The following is a 22,583-nucleotide window of genomic DNA, read 5'->3' on the forward strand; positions in this document are numbered from 1 at the left end:
CACAAAAACACTGTATATATATATAGAGAGAGAACTAGAAATAAGTTAACATTAAAATAGAAAAAAAAACACCATCAATTTTTCCTTTAGACACTGACTAAAGGAAAAAAATACTCTAATTTCTTCCACAAGATAAATTTAGATCTATTGTTATTTTGCTACATTCAAAAGGGTCAAACAAACTATTAAAGTTGTCGTCTTCGTTCTCGTCAGAGTTCAGATCGATAATCCTATATCAGAGATCAACAGCGCAGTGGTTCTCATGTTTCCAGATCAAGTGTGTATGTGTCGGGAGGGGGGGGGAGAGGGTAAGTTAAAAGTCTATGCGCAGGATAAAAAAAAATAGGGGTTTCAGAAAATGAAAGAGAGAGAGAGACAGAGAGCGAGAGAGAGAGAGAGAAGGAAAGAGAAAGAGAACGAGACCTTTTCATTTCATTGTAACAGAGACAATAATCCAAGGACTACAAGATTACAAAGAGAGTTTGTGTTACACAAACTCAGAGGCGGCCCCCGTCGAAGTCGGATCCCTGTCGGATCTGCATATTCGCAAATAATATTCAAGAGGTGATTTAATTTTGATGTAAAATGTTTTACACGTTTCGGATGTTCCTTCAGAGTTGAAGATAATTACTTCCTAGTATAAACCTCCCGCAGGACGACGGGGGATGGGAGCGGGCAGGGTTTGAAACCTGGGCCATCCATAAATCTGAACGACAGTCCAGCGCGCAAACCGCACGACCAGGCAGCCATCCGATGGTCAAAAGTAATAACCTTTCAAAGATTCATTTGCCGTAAATTTAAATTTAAATTTAATAAAAAAATAGTAGATTAGTTTTAGTATATTAAAACATTACAATATTGATCAAAACATTTGGAAATGAAAATCTACACTTTTTTTTTACATTTTAAGTTTAGAAATTGAAATTCTACATCTTAATCTAGTCTATTTTAGTCTAAACTAGATCTAGAAATTCTAGATCTAGACTCTAAAATAATTTTAATTAGAATATAAATCCAGATCTAGATATACTATAATAAAAATCTAGATCTAGTTTAAAAAATCTAGATTAGATCTAAATCAAGATATCATTCCTTTTTTAAACGCGAGTCACATAACGAGGCTTAATAAACATTACTATACCGAGTTCTTTTTTCATTTCATTTGAAGAATTAATTCCATATAACGTCAGAGGAAAAAAAAAACACTACGTCACACGGCCTAGCTAGACTAAAAATCGCCTTCATCTATAAGAGCCATTTATCGAGTGTTCATAGACTTTGGTGCACCGAGTGCGTTCTTTAAGCATTTCATTTAAAGAATTTATTCCATATGACGTCAAAGGAAAAAAAAACACTACGTCACAAGGCCTAGCTAGACTAAAAATCACCTTTATCAACACGAGCCATTTCTCGAGTGTTCATAGACATTGGTGCACCGAGTGCGTTCTTTTAGCATTTCATTTAAAGAATTCATTCCATGTGACGTCAAAGGAAAAAAAAACACTACGTCTCACGGCTTAGTTAGACTAAAATATTTTTTCATTAATACAAGCAATTTTTTCGAGGGTTAATAGACATTGGTGCACCGAGTGCGTTCTTTTAACATTACATTTAAAGAGTCCATTCATATGACGTCAAAGAAAAAAAATTCCGTTACCTCACAATAGGCTAGTACCGGTACCATAAAAAAAAATGTCTTTATTTACACGAGATATTTAACGAGGGTTCATAGACATTGGTGCACTGAGTTCTAATAGATATTATTTAAAAAGGATCAAAGCCACATTGTTTTTGCGTTTTGTCTGTCAGTCGGTCTGTCCGTTATCTTGATATAAAAAAAAACAACTAAAAGTTATTAAAAATTGATTAACCTTTATTTTACGTTTCAAAACATCGCAATAATTTTTAGGTATGAACACAATTGAAAAGTTTATATAATAGATTGTTCCGGATGTTTGTATAAATAGTAAAAGAAAAAGAGAATTTCAGATAAATGTAATACCGTTAATTAAATTTTTTGGATGGTCTCGTATAAAAATTAGATGTACTACAGCCACGTGGAGAGATTTTCATACCTTACTTTGGTGTTTGGATTCTGTTTTCCTTAAAAATCGGAACATAATATTAACGATAATTAGATTTTTTAATGTTTTAGGTAGAAAATAAATATACTGTAAGAGAGTAGTGAGTTAAATATTTTTCATAAAAATCCGTAAAAACATTATTTCGTAAATGAGAAGATTATTTGTTTATTAATTAGAAGAGGGAGTTCAAACAATTATTTGGCGTTAGTAGATTTTTAAATAAATTCGGAAATTTCTGGCGACGATTTGTAAGAAACAAAATCCGGAACTTTCTTTATCGATTACAAAACTTCTATGTTATGTTTTACAAGAAAATTAAATGTCTAAAAAGTAATTTTCAGTAATCAATTCTAGTAAATTACTTTTTTTAAAAGCCTTATGCGATTTCAAACAATCATTAGGCATAATTCATGTTTTATAAAACAATATCCGGAACATTTTTACACTTAATGAAATATAAGTCAGTATAGAGATATGATTTAGCATTAATATGCTATTTACATAAAAAACGGAACAACATATTATTGATAATGTGTTTTTGCAACGTTTATGCATGGAAATTGAATGTAATATAAGTTAGAAGAGCAAACAAACATTTGTTGGCGTTGATTAGTTTTGCACAAAAATATCCGGAACAATCAATTTTAGATACTTAAAACTATTGAGATGTTATGGGAGGAACATTAAAGGGTAAATCAGATTTTCAATAGCTTTTAGAGTTCTAGTTTTTTAAATCTAATCGTGACGGACAGACCGACCAACAGACAAAACGCACAAAAATAAGCTTCTTTTATTCGGATGGGGGCACTAAACAAAAAATAAATAAAATCTGATTTTTAAAAAAAGTTTAAGGAATTGGTTTAGCACCTGATCATGTTGCGACGTTACGCTACTGCACGAAAATCGCTGCATAAAAAGTCCATTTAAAAAAATGTGCGTGATATTTACATACAAAGTGCATTATTAGCCTTTATAAACAAACAGAAATGTTTTCTTTTAATTTTAGCAGCTAGTTGACCAGAAAAAACGTCTTTAACTATTATTTGTATTTGTTGTAAACATTTCCTGTACATTTTAAAAATATATTTGACTTAGTGATACTGAAAATACACAAAAATTGTCCATCTTTGTTAGCATATTGTAACATTGCCTCCCTTACATTTACGTAATTGTTTTAGAATTGGTGTATTTTTATGAAAAAATCGCTTGCATAATTAATTTTATAAATTAAACGGTTTGCTTTTAGAAAACCAAAAGTAGCCGTTGCACCTAAACTTTTCAAGCCGGATTTAATGATGAAATAATATTTTTCATATCTCTTCTAGTTTTCGAGATCTGAGTGTGACAGACGGACAGACGGACAGACGGACGGACAGACGGACAGACGGACAGACGGACATTTTGCACAAACCTAATAGCGGCTTTTTCCCCTTACGGGGGCCGCTAAAAAAGTATGTTGGGTTGATCTTTAAAATGTGGCCCGTTTATTAAAAAAAAAAAAAAGAATAGTATAGTGTGTTTAGTCTGGAAAAAATCAACGTGTGTAAGCGGTGGGTACTGCTAGTCTAGAAGGTACCCCGACAAAATAGTGCGGACAAAATAGCGCCGACAAAATAGCGCAGAAAAAATACATTTCAGTCATTTTGAAAGAAATACTTTAGATATCGTAAAATATGAATAGAGCCAATAGATTTTTTTGTTTTAATGTTCTCATTATTTTTCAGTTATTTTGGTGGAAACACGTTAGATATCTTAAAATATAAATATACAAACAGTCAGCAAAAAAAATAATACATTAAATGAATAATTTCAAAATATATCATTTATTTACATTCCAAAAAGTGTACTTTGAAAACAGTCAAAGATACTTGTCAGATTTATATATACACACACACACAGACTTTCACAAAGTTCAATTGTAGGAAATGTCACGTAGAAATTCCATCACTGCTTCAACGGGTCACCACATTTCAAAATCCTATTTTTAGCAAATGATGCATTTTAAACACTGGTAAAAAAAGGGGATTGATGTAAAATTTAAAGTACTCGCGTTCTCTGCAAATATTGCCTACTTTCAGATCTATTAATATTTAAAAAGATAGAGACATCAACAAAAATGCTGCCCAGGGCATTAAATTACTAATAATCCTGTACTTTTACACATCATATAAGTCTGCGCTACTTTGTCTTGCGCTATTTTGTCGAGAAATTTTGTGCTATTTGGTCGGGTCACCACTCTAGAATATATGGCATCAAAATTAATTAATATATTACGGTTTCGATAAATCACATGATATAGCTACTGTAGTAACGTGCTGGCCGATGGAAGCGTGGTGGCCTAGCACTATATCGTTTGGCGACGTACCGACGTATACCGAGTTGAATTTCTTGAGAATGTCGCAATTTTAAGACCTCCATACTGAGTCCATAGATCTACTCTATTTCTTGGCAAAGTTGTAGGAAATAAAAGCCGTTAGCCGTTAAGCTAGCTAGAAACATGGCCTTCCCGTTAACCGTTGGTCATAGAACTGATAGAACCCAGAACTGAACATCAGTTGCCCTACATATCAGAAAGTCTGCAATGGAACATGCAATTTTACTTTAAATAAATACGCTTAGAAATTATTTTAAAAAAATTAATGTTTCGCGAAGAGAAAATATTGCGAAAAGATTGCGTGTTTGCATTTATTCTGTCACGAATTTTATTTGCGCGTTGCGTGACAGAGGATTCATTAATTTGAAAGGACTATTACTGACTTGCGTAGCTACTCCACGTGTGTAGCATTGTTCGCTCTGTCATTTATTATGCGTTCATAAAGTAGCCATCTGTCATTCACCAACAAAGTCTGAAGTCGGCATGATGTTTATTATAGATGAAATTAATAATGCACTGGTATGCCTCTCCAGTTATGTGTGCTGGGTTAACAACAAAAACACTTGGGAAACTAATATTAGTACCCCAGTACCATAAGTACCTGAATTTATTTGTTTTTGTTATCTTTAAACGTTTCAACAATCGAAAACATAATGCATTAACATTTCTATTACATACAGCAGAGAAAGAGAAAAATGCAGAATTGTTGAAGAAAGTCACTTGCAAGATTTGTTACCAACAAAGGCTTAAAATAATATTTTTGCCCTGTGGTCATCTTATTTCTTGCTACATTTGTGCTGACAGACTGGTGAGATGTCCTTTGTGCAGACACACAATTCAAGAGAAAACTGAAGTAATAATGACTTCGTTTAACGAAGGAGGTATATCAAGAGAACTTTGATGTCTTTAATTTGCAGTGCTATGTAACATGTACTTTGAAATGTATGTATACAATATTAAATGGTTTTTTTATTATACTTAAATGCATGTAAATAATTAGTTTAAATGTAGTTATCATAATAGTAAATGCAAATTATGCGTGAGATGCGTGGTCGAGAGTTCGCTTGAACCTGGCTTGGTTTGGCCACCTCTGAAGGGGGCTCAAGGTTCGACACCCGACTCGAGCAGAGTTGTTTTTACTGAGCGCCTAAAAACCTTCTCCCAGAGCCCCCCCCCCAACTGGACCATAAATGAGATTTGGACCATAGCGCTCTGAGCATGTTATAAGCAGGGGGGCAGGTGTGGAAAATAAACGGGGCAGTTACGAAAACCATACAGCTTTACCAGATATGTGTGTGTATAGCTGCGTGTCATTGTGCTATGTAAAAGCAATACTATAATAGAATGGATCCAATAAACGGTGTCAACCTTCAAAAAACATTTTTCACAATCCCTCCAAGGACCTTTTTAAAGTAACACAGCCTCGATAGTTCCTACATGGGAGCTAAATATTAGATTTAAAAAATAATAATAATTTTCATCGCTTTTTTATGTATGCACGCTTGTTTTGTATTTTGAAATACTAATAATGTATTAACTAGGTTTTCCAATTTTATATTTTATAATTAAAACACGACCTAATTATTGTATCGTTATGGGATGTATAAATCTCTAACCAATGCGAACTCTTCGCTGTATGAAAGACCTATTGGAGGAACAGATTTTAGTATTTACAGATATTATTTCCATTACTAAAATCTGTCAAAATTAATCGTATCTGTTATGTTACAAACGCTCCTTTAAAAAAAAAGACGATAATTATGTAGTACGCATTTCTTGTCAATCTAGTCATGCATGTCAATCAATGACTTAAACTCTGCTAATTCTTTGGTTTTTCTGGCTGATGTTCAGGCAACCCATTCTATTCTATAAAGGCACCAAGGAAGAAGGAGCACTTGTACGAATATGTAATAAGAAATGTGCTTCTATATCTGAGTATTTCATTAGGTTTTGTTTTTCTATTTGTAATGGTTTAGTGTTTTATGTACTTTACATGTATTCCTTTGTCAGGAAGTTTAGTGATTTTACTAATAGTTTTACTCTAATCAAATTGGAAGATTTGTTTGTTATAAATCTCACCGCTCTATTTTGTATTTGTTCAGGTTTTGAGGTATCCCCAACAGATGATGGATATTCTAATTAAAGTTAAATAGCATTTTAGTTGTATTTCTTGTTGGATTCGTAATTTAAAAAAAAAAAATTGAATGTTTTGATTGATTTTTGTTTTAATTTACACCTAGATATTTTTGTTGAAATCGTGGTCGAGAAGCTAAGTACGCTTGAACTTGGCTTGGCTACCTATGAAGGGGGCTCGAGGTTCGACACTCGACTCGAGGTTCGACACTCGACTCGAGCAGAGTTGTGTTTACTGAGCGCCGAAAGGCAGCATAGAAAAACCTCCTCCCAGATAACCCCCTCCCCCACTGGCCCACAAATAAGATTGCACCAAAGCGCTCTGAGCATGCTGTAAGCATGAAAGTAGGGCTATATATATAATTTATTTTTTATTTTTTTTTAGTCTGTGTGACTGGCTTACCATTGATAAAGTAATTATTTTTCATATGTTTTAGTTGTTTGTTTTTTTTTGTAAGTTAATCATGTATGATTTACTGCTGCAGAGGTGAACGATTAAATAAAAAATGTAAAAGGCTTCTCACATGATCGCGACTTGGAGATCCACTGCTTTTACACTTTATTTCTTTAAACAGTTATGTCAAACCTTCTTTTCGCTAGTCATATAAAACGGTGTCGCTGTGCTACGCAAGGCCTATCAACCTCTGACTATAGTGTTTCACTATCAAAGATCAGATTTACCATAAGATTCGTTAGGGATTTGAATATGTTGTAAAGTAACGCATACGAATTAAAGCAGATCTAGTTTACGTGGTTTTAGCTGAAGTACATGCAATTCATTTAGACTATTAAATAGTTTTTTTTATTAAAGTTACTCACGTTAATCTGATCTTAGTTTACACATTTTATAAATAGGATTCTATTGGCGATTTGCATAAATGGCCAAAAAAGTTTAGGCCCGATATTTGGCGTTGTGTGTGTGTCTCTGGTGTTGTAATAAATGAAGTAATAAGCTCTTCAGTTTGTAAAAATAAAATTATAATAATATAGAGCAAGCATTAAAGTTGACTGTTAAGTCTAGGACATCCAACTTATTTACAAACGGGAAGCTAGCTAACAGTAATAAAGGAGATTACATACGATCTGCAACTGGTTGAAATATAGTTTAACCTTTAGCTAAATTCTGTTTTCTTTAGTTGGAAACAGCAAAATTTAATTTTGTGTCTGACATCGTTTAGTTTATGATGAAAATTTCCAAAAAAGTTAATTGTTTTGCAAAACTTGCGTACTTAGCAGATATAGTCTGCTATTTGTATTTTTACAGACAATACTTTAATCTTACAGTTGGCAACACTGTCGTAGTTAGGACGTGTCTGATGGTAACGTACTCGTAATAGTCGTAATCTAGTAATACTGCTCCGGATTTACGGCAGTGCGTCCACCAATGGCCTTACCAAACACAAACACAAACATATTCTTTGGGAACTAAAATATTCATATTTCTTTTATAATATTTTTTTTTTGGTATTTATTAATTTTGTATTATTTTTATTTTTTTAGAGAAGGAAATTGGGATCAAATTAAAAAATATCATATTTCTTTCTTGTCAAATACGGCATGGTGTTAGATATAAGTAGCATACGTGCAATTTTATGAAATATGTCCAAAAAGGGTATGGGCCTCATAAAAATTCTGCCACATGGTTACTTAAATCCAGCCCTGGTACTATAACACTATTTTGATTACAGATGTGGAAAGGCGAACAACAGGTATGGCCCTTCTCGGGTTACCTTGGATGAGCTTTTCACTGTGTTATTAAATCTAATCCGGGGAGAAACTAAGAGAGAGATCTGACAATCCAGTCCAGCATGTCCACCACACCGTTCCACAAGGGCGCCGTTATCAGAGACATGTGACTGTTATGACAGTCCTTCCATGGTTTGTGGTGGCTACATTACAGAATCTGAAGGAAGTAATCGGCAGTGGTTAGCTCGGCCTTTGACCGATTCTAACAAGCGAGCCCAAGACCGCAGTCTGCTCACTACGTGTGTCTCAACCCAATCGTAATAATGATCGCTGCCATTTTTTGAAGGGTAAAAATGTGTATCCGGTATTAAAATAAAAAGATCTGAAATACATTTTGCCTTTTCTAACTTCATATTTAAGTTAGGTTTTCATTTCAGCGTTTGTAGACATTAAAACTAAAAAAAAAATAGGAACTTTCGAAGTGTAACCGCATCTCAGATTTAAATGAAAAAACGGAACAAAATTAGGATGATCTGTCATCTCAGCAAAATCGTATCATTCTTATTGATCCAAATCAATGTCTTTATAATATTACATGTACTTACATTTTAAAGGGACATTTGTATTCTAAGTTTATTATTTTCTAATCTTTTGTGTGTGTGTGGGGGGGGTTACTCAGACTTACCAAAATTATTGCATATATTTTAATAAAAATAATAATAATGTTATTGTCCGTAAGCAGATTTGCCCTAGAATTTGTGCATTAGACCAAACAAAACATTATAACTATAAAAAACAAAATGTGCATTCACAAAAGACTCACTCATAATTTACATATGACATCAATGAAACTGCCATATTTACATTTATCAATCGGTCCTTTTATTTTGAGATACAAATGATGCGACTAGAAGAAATGCTGGCCCCCCGGATCTATAGCAGCATTGGAATAGCATCTTCAGGGGGCTCGAACTTAAATCACTAGTGGCCCATGACTCATTGTCCCTGCTTAGGCACTTGCTCAGTGGCAGAGGGTGTCAGAGGGTAAAACCATAGAGCGGGATTCGGTTGTACGCGGATCGCGGACCACTTATCCCTGCATTGTCAATCAGAAAGCATTCTATTATAATAGATTAGAACGTTATAATGCAGGTTCACACTGGTACGGTGGACATCTTGAGAAGACGAGGTTTAACCTTATCTTCAATTTAAAGCCTTAATGGAATTGTTGAATTTAAATTATAATAATATTCCTATCACAATATATATATATATATATATATATATATATATATATATATATATATATATATATATATATGCATACAAGAGTATAGGATTAAACAATTAGTTAATCAATCAGTGATAATCAATTAATATTGTTGAAGAAAAAGGGGAATAAAACTTGCATTATTGAGTGATATGGCTGAGACTGAATGGTGCTCTCCCCTCTCTGAACATAAATATCTATATATATAATTCTCTTCTTCCCTCAAGATTTTGTCGAGTAGTAAGAAGTAAAGGAAAGATCACTCTCTTATTTCTGCTGATAGTCACCCCACGAGAACACAAGAGTATTGTTCACACTACGATGGCTGCCTGGGCGCTGAACATTCATTTAATTTATCAAACCCTGCCCGCCCCATCCCCCTTTGTCCTGCGGAAGGTTTGGACTAGGAAGTAAACTATCTTCAACTCTAAAGGAACATCCGAAGCATTGTAAAACATTTTACAAACAAACATTTTACAAACATTAAATAGCAGGGCCGGACTTAACCATTGTGACCAAGAAGTCATGGAAAGAGATTAATCTTCTATGTATATATATATATATATATATATATATATATATATATATATATATATATATATATATATATATATATATATGTAAATAGCAGTGCCGGACTTAACTATTGTGGGGCCCTGTGCGAAACGGATTTCGCGGGGCCAAGTTTAGGTAGGGAAGCGGAAAATAAGTGAAATTTAAGAGTTTGTATTAGAAAATAAATTCGTCTATGCATTGTATTCATTTTTTACTACGTTCCAAAGTCATACAGTATATCATAATAATTCTGTTTCCTACACAGATCCCGCTCAATAGCGAGAATTACCAAATGTTTCAATCTATCTTTGAGAATGGTTGACCTCAAGTAATTCTTCATTAGTTTGATGCGCGAGAAGCTTCTTTCACCAGATTACACAATTACGGCTGATGCATAATTCCGCGAGTGGGATTGGCGTTTTCCATATTGAATGACACCCCAAAATGACAATTTTCGTCTACATATTTCCGTATATTGGACTTTTTCGTATATTTTGTAATTTTGGGAGATTTCCATGAGCTCCTGGTAAATCGACAGGAGGGCACGGGAAATATGTTTTAAGTTATAAAATGGTTTAATTTAATAATTTATACACCTTGAATGAGCGCGGGTCCTGTGAACATGCGGGTCCTATGAAAGTGCGGGTACAATGCGGTCGCAAAGGTTGCAGTGGCCTAAGGCCGGCCCTGCAAAATAGCGGCGTATGCTACGTTGCCGGTCGACTAGTTATTTATATTCAGCTTGTTTCTGACACTTTTTAAAATGTACATGACTGTGAATGTTTAAATGTGTGACCAGAATACATGGTTCTTAGTGCTGAAACAATACAATGATGCCTACATGTTGCATATATGCAGACAGCAGTAAATAGAACATTTTAAATGAGAGAAGAAAAGTAAAAAGTACAAAAAAATATATAGTCTTGATCAGGACATGAATCTTAGACCCTGCGTCTCTCAACCACTCGTCTAACCAGATACTCCAAAAATAATATCTATTTGATTCGTCAGTCCAACATAATGCCATCCAAAGGTATACAGTCACGTGACCCACCCAGTCCCACACACTCCTCCCAATACCCTCTTTCACCAACGATACAGAGCCGACACATATTTCCAAATAAGGCGAAATCATTGTTCTCGTTCATGTTGACGTAGTGTTGAAACGTCGCCAAAATGTTCATGTACCTTGTATTTACTTTAGAGCCATGTAAATATATTTTTTTTCTCAAAAAGTAGTCCACTTCTCCATGGTTGATTGGCTAGGGCTAGACTATTGGGTTTAACTGGTTTCTCCACTTCTGTTAGTGACAACTTATGTACTTATGACAAAGCTTATATATCAGCTCACTCTGTCTGTCTAAACGTTTGTACACGTTGTTTATCCAACACCCAACCTCGGATCAAGCTGAAGTTTTACACAATTATTTCTTTTACCTGAAAACACAAGAATCAATTTAAAAAAAATAACAAATTAATTAATTAGCTATTGGTAATAAACTACTTTGTTTGTTATTTCAAACAAGGGAATAAAATAGTACTTGGCTGAAGTAGTGGTATAAGCTGTATTAGTTAACTTTATATTAGGCTGCTGTCTCAGGCTTACTGAACACAAACATGAAATAGAAACACTAGACAACTATACAATCTTCCATGTTTATAACCTCTACGAAAGAGTACAGTGCTTATCCACGTTGGCTTGAGAAGTCTGAGAGGATTTAGTTCACAAATTCAAAATAATGTCGTTTCTTTTTTTTTTTTTTTTTAATTTTTATAAATACTTTTTTATTGTTAGTCTAGATCAGTGGTTCCCAAACATTTTTTCTCGTAGACTTCTTGCCATGGTTTCTGATTTTCCGTAGACCCCTGCTTACTTGTATTGCATTTTTGCAAATTCATCAACATTTTTAAAAACGAATTTCTAACTGTAGTGAGTCTAAGAGTGAAAAAGTAATTTAAAGTGACATTTGAAGTTAAATTCAAGTTATACAGATGTCATTGTTATTGATAAAACTTAAATTTAAACTCTCACAAACCATCATCTTCTCTTTATGATGTTAAAAAGAGATTTTGTGGATCTATTCTGAACTTCATCTTTTTCAAACTTTTATCTTCTTATCAAATTATCCTCCAGTGTAATTAGTTTCATATCGTCACAAAAAGGCACTTAAGCAACCGCTTGTTTGAAAAGGAAGGAATGAATCCCAATTTTAAAAAATCAACGATGTACAATCTACATTTCTTTTTGTTAAACATAACTTACATCTAGACACAATTAATATATATTTAAATAAGTATTGAAATTAAATGCAACAATTTTTCGTTTGTATAGCAGTAAAAATATTTAAAGGATTAAAGGTAAAAATTATATATTAGTGTAGGAAATAATTACATTAATGGGAGTGAAAATTAAAGTCTCAAATGAAATGAAATGAAAACCATCATCGTAGACCCCATGGACATCTCATAGACCCCCAATTTATTTTTTCACTTTTGTAGACCCCTTGGAAGTCTTCGTAGACCCCTGGGGGTCTATATAGACCACTTTGGGAATCACTGGTCTAATTGTATTACAAATTTAATTACATGACTGATCTAAACTAATGGATACAAGTACACATGACATAAGCCTTTTTTTGTGTTAATAAAATTATTTCTAATGTTTTCCTTCTCTTGATCGCATTCACTGAAGACGAACTGAGTTTTGAACTCATCTCAAAGTGTTTTACTTGTACGTACTTTTAAAACGTGTGAAACAGTAGGTCAAGAATTGTTTGAAACGTTGTGGGTCAGTTTGTACGTGTAAAGAAACAAATCTATTATTTCTATCTGGTGCGTTTCGGTATAATAATAGGCTTAATTCCTATCCTATGCTTACACATTCCTTTACAAACAACTTAGAATGACCTAGAATGTAGATTCATTTTTCATTGTTAAAGAAAAGACTATTCTATTTTTAGAGACACGTATGACTCGATCCTATTTTGATCTGTTCTACTTTGTCGGTGCACATTTGATGTAGGCCAGTGATAAGGAGATGTAAACGTTTCGTCTGTAAAGAATTCAACTAAAAAAAGTTCTACGATTTATACTCATATAAAGTAGTATTACTGTTCTATGTGTTGTCTCACGCCCTCACCACATTGTAATTTGAGATTGCACTGTTTTATGTATTGTATCACGCCCTCACCACATTGTAATTTGAGATTGCACTGTTCTACGTGTTGTCTCACACCCTCACCACATTGTAATTTGAGATTGTACTGTTCTATGTATTGTCTCACACCCTCACCACATTGTAATTTGAGATTGCACTGTTCTATGTATTGTCTCACACCCTCACCACATTGTAATTTGAGATTGCACTGTTCTACGTATTGTCTCACGCCCTCACCACATTGTAATTTGAGATTGTACTGTTCTATGTGTTGTCTCACACCCTCACCACATTGTAATTTGAGATTGTACTGTTCTATGTGTTGTCTCACGCCCTCAACATAGCCTTGCTTTTCAAAATAATAATAAACAATAAATAAAATATTTTATTTGGATGTTACGGACAATCAATAAAAAAAATATCCTAGTTAATACATTGAATATTTTCATATTTACACATTCGTCAAACTAGAAAATAAATTAAAGAAAACAGTAAAACAAAATAGATAGGAAGTTCCATTGATAGCTTACGATATTTTCAATATTTTTTAGATGTGTATGTTGTTGCGCCCCGTACAATGAGGATTCAATTCATAAAACATATGAGAGAAACTATGATGTATATGAATGTTTATGATGATTTTTATTACATTCCTTTTATCACTCTGTCTGTCTGGTAGAAAGTATATACAAGTTATTTCTCCCACACCCATTCTCGTATCAAGCTGAAACTTTGTACAATTATTTATTGACATAGACAAGACATTAATTTAAAAAAAAATGAACCATTCAGTCAATTAATAACTGGTTAATTAATATTTTGTCTGCTACCAACAAGGGAAACTAATCCTTCAGTATTTACAGATATAGCTAAATATGTAGTATTTCGTGTCTTAGATAAATTAACACGCTAGTTCTCCCACACCCATTCTCAGATCAAGTAGAAACTTGAAACAATTATTTATTGTACAAACAAAACCTGACACATTTGAAAAATTAATCAATTATTTTTAATTAATAATGTTTTAAATCGTAAAAGGGAAATAACTTCTATATTATTGAGAGATATAGTTGTAATTGCGGAGTTCTTTCCTTTATGGTTTTTTTTTTTTAAGATTTTATATTTTTCGCATTAAATATTTAATTAACGGTTTCCGGGCCATTTCAGTGCACGGACTAAAGAATGAAATGTAGGCTCTTGGTTGGCTCGGACAAACCCCATGCTTTACTAGTTCAAGAAGAACTTAACTGTGCACAACGTATTGAGTTGTATTTGCTTTTATTACTCCTAGTTTTATGCCCACAATATGTTTGTGAACAGCGTTTTATAATTTGTGTTATTATTATTTTACCGAGACGTCTATTAAATAATATAAATTATTTGCTTAATCATCTGGAAGTTATTAGCCCTTGACTTATTGAACTCTTTTTACGAAGAACTATATGAAATTATTAAAGCAATTAGCCTAGGCTTCTATTGGACTATTTGCTCTAAATCTCGATGTGTCTCTATTGATTGGAATTCCATTTTATTGTTTTATTTCTATTGAATGTATTTAGACTGTACAGCCATAATTTCATTTGTTATTTACACATTAGCTAAGAGTGGATTCATTTTATTGTATTTACAATATTTAGTTTTTTAAAAAACTGTAAGCGTTTCATTTTCATTTTGTCTTTTTTACAATCACCTAAAATTCTTGAATGGACCAAAGATTTCAATGAAGATGGTCACTGATAGATGTTTGATCCCTGTCTACATTGGTGAGTAAGACTGATATTAAATTATAGTTCAAATAGAAAGAGTTGGAAATAGTTAATATATTTGGTAAACAATTATTTTTTTATGCACAGAAACCATTGAAAGCTCATTGAAAAGAGACCCAGCTGTAAAAGCTGTCTTGACATTGGGATATACAGAAAAGGATGCCATCGAGACAGCTACATTACTGAAAGAAGAAAGTAAGTTGATAGTAGTGAGGATATGTTCGCAATAGCCTGAAATTGTATTCAATATGTTGCTTGAAGATGTAATACACAAGTAATAAATTCAAAATTTCGCCATTTTTTTTACTTTCTCTCTTTCTCTCTATATCTTTCTCTCTCTCTCTCTATCTTTCTCTCTCTCTCTCTCTCTATTGATATATAAACTAGCCAGATATGACTCGCGGGCCCTAGGAAATTACTGCTAATATAGTACATTGGATTTAGTGCTATGTCAAAAAAAATAATACTAAAACAATAATAATAATAATAATAATAATAATAATAATAAGAAGAACATCTTCGTTGCCTGTCAGAAGGCGGTACTGCTGCAGACCTGCCACATCACCAGAAAATTCCTCAGTGGAAACTGTTAAAGGGACTACGATGAATTTTGTTTCTCTTTAGCGAAACTCGACCCTGGCAGCGCCAGAGAATGACTACTCGTTCATTTCTAACATAATAATAATAATAATCTTTATTATCCGTAATGAAATTTGTCTTACAATTTGTGCATTACACCAAACAAAACATTATAACAATAAAAAGAAAATGTACATCCACACCAGACTCACTCATAATTTGTTATTTCTAGAATCTTTTCAGCTTTATATAGATATCTGTCTCAAACAGCTGCCCAAATGGGGTTTGTCTTTTGCCAATGACTTTAGTAGCAGCTTTAAGGATTCTATGAAATTATTTTTTTTAATGTTCAGATTGCCATACCAGGCTGAGAATGTTTTCTTCAAATGTTTTTATTTTGCCATGAACATGAAGTATAATTAAGTAATTGGGTTTACCCGATTTGTTAAAAAGTTTCGAGTTTTAGGGCGCTGGTTGTGGGAGAGACATTAAGGTCTCCGCTATAATCTAAGGAACATTTCTGACAAGTTTTATCAAGTTTGGTCAAACGGTTTTGATTTCTATGACATACATACATACATACATACATACATACATTCATACACCTTACTTTCAATAATATATATAGATATTGACAATAATACCATGCACTATAAATAATGTAACTATTTTTAGCGGTTCCTCTGTCTTCTGATGTGCTTCTTGAAAGATTGAGTAAAGAAATGAAATGTCCAGTGAATCCACATTGTATTAAGACAAAGTCATTGGTCACTAAGAAAGACCTAGGTTTGAAATTGTTTTCTTTGTTTATAAAACTTTGTGTGCATTGCGTATTCAGCTTGAATAGATATTGCTTGACACTAGATGAAACCATTTCTGCTTCAACACTTTTTAACTTTTTTCATTGGTGCATGTTGCTTTCCCTAGAGAGAGAGAGAGAGAGACAGAGACAGAGAGAGAGAGAGAGAGAGGGAGAGAGAGAGAACTCATATACAGAAAATAGAAAAGAAAAATAATAACTTTTAATTGAAGTGTAAGAAGAGGTATTTAGATGAAGGATTCTGTCATGATAAAAGTTTAAGTGCAAACAGCCCATCATTGAAATTATAATTGGTTTGTTGACATCGTCATGATAGCGTGAAACAAGATTAGCGTAGAAATGTTTTCTACAATATTAAAAAATGACCTAGAGCTAAAATGCTAATGTAAAAAAGAAAACATGCTACCAAATGATCCTACTCTGTGTGACCAAAACAAGAGATGGAATAAGAACTATCCATGACTATATAGAAGGATAAAAGACGCACAATTATAAATATTACAATATAATAAGTTTCTATTTTTATATCAATAATATTTTTGGATGGGGGATTTTTTTTTTACCTGATCAAAGAAAGAAAGCTATAATTGTTTCAATGCGACAAGATTGTAAAATGAAGATTAAAAACAACAAAAAACAAGGATACAAAGAAAGTTTCTGTGGAAACACAACCTCACAATCGGCCCCTGAAGTGGTCCACCCAGGCAGGTAAAAAGACAGGTTTCAATATTTTCAGAAAGAATATCATAATGAAATTATATCAAAGGCAAATGAATTAGAAAAATGGAAAAAGAAGGTTGACAGCTCCTGTGTCCAGCAGATCCAGGGGTTAGGTGAAAGAGAAGGTGAAGCTAGATGTGTCACTGGCCTAACTGGTGACTGGTGTCCTATGTTAATTATTTATAACGTCAAGGGAAATGAAATTCCTTAAGTTAAATTACCTTCGATTTTATAACTGCGCTGATAATATGACAATCTACTTATTAGTTGTTGTTTTCAATTATGTTTCACTTATATATATATATTTTTTTTTGTAAATGTAATTAGTTACTTAACTTAGCAATACATTTGTAAAAAATTTTTGACAAAAATCTAAAACCGTTTGCATAAATGTGTTAAAAGCATGGTAAAAAGTCATCTCCCTTACTAAGTAGCCTCCTGTGTTTGTTACTATAAATAGTAAATATGTGTCATTTTATGAAAAAAAAAACTGTCTGCATAATTCATTTAAAAATTAAATTTTTCGCTTTCAGAAAGAAAAAAAAGTAACCGTTGCATCAGAACTTTGAAAGGTCTAAAATATCATAATGTCTGTCGGATTTTCAATATCTTTTCTAGTTTACGAGGTGTTAATGGGACGGTCGGACGGACAGACATACCACACAAAACTTATAGCATCTTTTCCCCTTTCGGGGACCGCTAAAAAGTAGTAAACAGTAATGAACATCCAATTTTTTAGCAAACTTTTTTCTTTTAAATTTTAACTTCTTAAAAGATACACCAGCTGTCCAAATCCTACTAATTCTAACACTAAAGCAAATACTCAGAGTATAACTTTCGCTGGTATTAGTTTCTAGCGGTATTAACGCTACCATTCTGTTATCTAAAAATCTTTTGCTGCTATTTTCATTTTGCTGTTTACATTCTGTAAAGTTCATGTTTAATTTGTATTCGAAACTAACTGCTTTAATATCTACATTAGCATACTAACAGAGGTTCCTAAGGGTTGTCAATAACGGACATGATGATGGTTATAAGCACGTCCACTATCTATAAAATTATTCTAAGGATTTGCTTTTCAAATAGCCTCTAACAACCAGTCCAACTTCTGGCCATCACGTATGTCTCTGATATTGAGTCTGGCGGAACTGTTTTTATTAAAAGGAGAAAGGCGAGTAACAGGCACCAATAAGCTTTGGCTAGGTCGGGTTGTCCGCCTTGGATGGCTACACACCTAGAAGAATAAATTCAAAACTCTGTTGTATCCAAATATGGGAAAGGCTTTGGTAGTCAACCCTAAGGAAAAATCAGCAGTCAATGAGGCAGCTTGCAGTACATAGTAGTACTTCCACTCCGCTGATCCAGGACTGTATTGACACTGGCCACTCCTTTAGAAACATCAACCGAGTGGACAGGCGGAACTGCTCTGTGGACAACATCGTTCTGACCACAGTGAATGTCCAGAGACTCATTTCTCATTTCTATGATACGATCCATATAGTCATATAGTAACTTAAAGATTCATTTATTTATTTATCAATAGCATTTTGATTGCTTCATCTGTTAAGTTTCATTTCAATCTCCTATTTGAATTGGAAACATTATCACAAATAGTGTATTGATGAAATTATCGTTATTATTAAGGGTACTTTGAAAATAAAGAAAATGAAAATGTTTGAAGAATTTAATAATTTATATAAAAGCAATAAAAAGTTTCCTTGAATGCATACAAAATGTTATTTCTTTGAAAAGCTTAGACTAATTATTACTATTAGGCTATGTACCTTTTTTAAAGACCATTTTATGTTATACAAACTAACATTATAATCAAATAAACCTTTTTAAAGGAAGTGCAGTTTTGCTTTTCTTGCTTCTCTTTTGTTAAATGTACATTTCAATTCAATATAACATCTGGCTAAAAATAAAAACAAATGTAACTTTAAAATACAATTTATATTAAATTTACAAAGTTACAAATAATGATTGTCGTTTTTCTCCATACATCAACAAGAAAATATTTTTTTTGTATAGACATACTACCGTCGTACAACTTATTTAACCTTTTTATTTTAATTTTTTTTTTTTTGGCTCTTAAAAAAAACTAATAAATTTTAGATTTTAAATAATAGCAACATTTTTCCTCGTCCTATTACCCCCCTCCCCTTCCACTCCCGATATAAAATCCTGGTTAAGACAATGTATCAATCTACTAGACTTCATAATATTCTATATTAATATTAATAATCTATATAATATTTTTAAGATCTAGACTTACAAGATGCTGCGAAAACTTCTCGTAACATTTATTTAATAAACTCTTCAACGACTAGGGCCTACATGCGGAAATACACGAAGAGGTAACCGTTTCAAGTTAAATAGTTTCAAGTTAAATAGTTTCAAGTTAAATAGTTTCAAGTTAAATAGTTTCAAGTTAAATAGTTTCAAGTTAAATAGTCTCAAGTTAAATAGTTTCAAGTTAAATAGTTTCAAGTTAAATAGTTTCAAGCTAAATAGTTTCAAGTTAAATAGTTTCAAGTTAAATAGTTTCAAGCTAAATAGTTTCAAGTTAAATAGTTTCAAGTTAAATAGTTTCAAGTTAAATAGTTTCAAGTTAAATAGTTTCAAGTTAAATAGTTTCAAGCTAAATAGTTTCAAGTTAAATAGTTTCAAGTTAAATAGTTTCAAGCTAAATAGTTTCAAGTTAAATAGTTTCAAGTTAAATAGTTTCCAGCTAAATAGTTTCAAGTTAAATAGTTTCAAGTCCTAAAGCAAAAATGTAAACTTCTTTTTATACTTTTAAAATTAAAACGGTCAAACTAATTGTTTTTAAATGGAGCCGAGCTAGTCATTCTTTTCCTAACAATATACATCAATTATCTAATTTCTAGGACAATCGTTAGAGTTGTTTTCAAGAAACGTGAGCAACCAGGTTTCAATTTTTGCTCACTCCGAATAAGCGATCTGAATAGAGGAGGTATTCTAAAAAGAGGATACCGTCAATGCTAACGTTACTAGCAAGGGTTGCTGAATGTAAATGAAACCTGTGCTGTGTGTCATGGTAAATTCTCTAAATTTACTATCGTAAAAAAAATAGTAAAAAAAATAATTCTAGGTTATAATTTTTTTCAGCACACATACCTTAGATGCTTAAAAATGTGGCACAAGTGAATAGAATACATTTTATTAATTGTTTTCCAAAATGAATTTCACTTTCTATCCCATGATATAGCTTTAATCATTTTCGGATACAATTTATTAAGAAGTCTCTTACAATTGTAGTGTAGTTGAATTTCGCATTTTTTAAATCCAAATATTTTGCGAATTCTGTATCAGCGTAAAACTAAAAAATATGTTTTAAGACATTGCCTTCTTTATACAACTTATATATATGTATTTGAGCACATTTCTCATTTTCTATGGACTCGAAGATAACTGTTAAGTCCAATCCTCGCTTTAACAAGCCAGCCGCATACGTGACATGGGTGGGGTTGGTCAGTTGCAGATAGGCCTGCTTCTTCTCTCAGCTTTTTGTTCGTTCGGCGCTCTTTCCTCCTGGCCACTCTTCTTACTTCAAATCTCGTGACTCTGAGACTCACAGCTTCATGCTCTAAATAACTAATGAATGATAGATGTAAAAAAAAAGGATTTTTTTTACGCCGCCCCATTTCGTCCCCCCCCCCCCCAGGAAAAAAATCTGGGTCCAAAGTATATACAATTCTAATGATAGTCGTATAGATCTAGAGATACAGGAGAACGCAAAAAGTAATTTTTTTTTAGACTCTTTAAAGATTACATGCGGAAATACCCACTGACGTAGGCCTATTTATATTGAATATAAAGATCATTAGGACCTCTAGTTCAAATTCAACTATTAGACTATTATACTTTAAAAAAAATAAAATCAAACAAGAGTTTTTCCTGAGTGGCCTATTAGCTTTTAATTACTTTTCTAAAGATTTACGTAAACGGTAAAATTTGTAGGAAAATCGTTAAAGCCGTTTTCGAGAAACGGGTCCAGGCAAGTTTTTGATTCCTGTTTCCTCCCATCAAGAATTTGCAAGCTGAATAAAGGAAGTGTAAACAGCCCATTTTTATTTCCTACTCGTAAGTGTGGAGGTTGTAAGTGGAGGTTGTAAGTGGAGGTTGTAAGTGGAGGTTGTAAGTGGAGGTTGTAAGTGGAGGTTGTAAGTGGAGGTTGTAAGTGGAGGTTTGTTTCTATTCAAATCAAAATGTATTTAACAACAAAAATAGTATACTGAATTTTGTTAAAAAAAGGAAATTGATGAAAATCTTCCATGTTCATTCTGACAGATCATCTTGGTGAGCTCAAAGAAAGAAACAACTAACTTGGCCAGCAGACAGTCTGCAAGATTTGCTTGGATCAAGAAGTAGCCGTAGTGTTTCTGCCTTGTGGACATTTAGTGTCTTGTTCTGAATGTGCCATTGCCATGATAGATTGTCCGGTTTGTAGGACAAAGGTCAAGGGGATAGTTAGAGCGTTCATGGACTAGATAATGCTGAAAAGTTTAAACCTAAACACAGTACAGACAAAAAATTAAAAATATTTTTAAATTATTTATTAAAACAAAACTTATCTAAGGAGAAAAACATCAAAATCACTACCATATATCCTAATGCTGTAGGAATAAGCTTCCTTTTTTCTTTACAAAACAAAATGTATTAATTATTACCTATTGATTACTTAATTGGTTAATTCTTTTGTTAATCCATATATTAAAATATTATCTGTTTATTACAGTCAATGAATTTGAAAGCTTACTTTCTTTATATCCTATTTCTATGTTGTTTTGATTTTTAAAAGATTGCTGCTCCATTATAATGAATCATTTTTGGAAATTGTGCTAAATAATAGTGTTGTATTATTTTAAAGAAAATAAAATAACATCAATTAACACACACACAAAATTGTTTTGGTTTGAAGTTGAATAGAATGCTAAACGCGGACATTGGTCCTATTATATTAAAACAGCATAAAATCATCAAGAAATGTTTTAAAATTTATTAATAAAAAGCTGAGATGACGCACTCTTATACGAAACTGTACTTTTGATACTTTATCATAACGTTTGTTTTTACATTAGTAGTCAATATGGCTGACATGCAATCGTTAAGACTGATAGAAGACAGAAGATTGTCACAAGATTTGGTAAAATAACCATTACATTTCACCGCACAAGGTCACAACAACCACAGAGACGTCTGATATAACCTTTGAGCATTAGTAAAATTTCAAGAGAACTTTTTAATAAAATAGTAACATACATCAAACATGCAGGCAATATTGCGCTATGTGGAATTCATTATTAAAATTTCCTTAGAAAACTATTTCAAAACATCGAACTGTGTTCAATTACTATGGTAACGTAAAGTAATAATAATAACTTTAATTATATAACTATTATTTATTTATTTATTTAT

General features: G+C 32.6%; 1 protein-coding gene across 3 annotated transcripts; it reads left to right on the forward strand.

The window, feature by feature from the left end:
• Window positions 1-14,331: 14,331 nt before the first annotated feature.
• Window positions 14,332-22,535, forward strand: LOC106052412 (uncharacterized). 3 transcript variants are annotated; one of them, XR_008777563.1, is made up of 5 exons: window positions 14,332-15,022; window positions 15,113-15,220; window positions 16,280-16,390; window positions 20,033-20,202; window positions 21,456-22,535. XR_008777563.1 is itself a non-coding variant. In XM_056026826.1 (4 exons), exons 1-4 carry the CDS (start codon window positions 14,980-14,982, stop codon window positions 19,503-19,505), a joined length of 360 nt encoding a protein of 119 aa, XP_055882801.1. In that variant the 5' UTR covers window positions 14,353-14,979; the 3' UTR covers window positions 19,506-19,593. The 3 variants fall into 3 exon arrangements, 2 of the variants coding, with proteins under 2 accessions (XP_055882801.1, XP_055882802.1); XM_056026826.1 differs by lacking the exons at window positions 20,033-20,202; window positions 21,456-22,535 and adding an exon at window positions 19,408-19,593 and having other exon boundaries at window positions 14,353-15,022; XM_056026827.1 differs by lacking the exon at window positions 20,033-20,202 and having other exon boundaries at window positions 14,354-15,022; window positions 21,456-22,531.
• Window positions 22,536-22,583: the final 48 nt, after the last annotated feature.

Source organism: Biomphalaria glabrata, chromosome 4 (genome assembly GCF_947242115.1).
Source record: "Biomphalaria glabrata chromosome 4, xgBioGlab47.1, whole genome shotgun sequence".
Lineage (NCBI taxonomy): Eukaryota > Metazoa > Mollusca > Gastropoda > Planorbidae > Biomphalaria > Biomphalaria glabrata.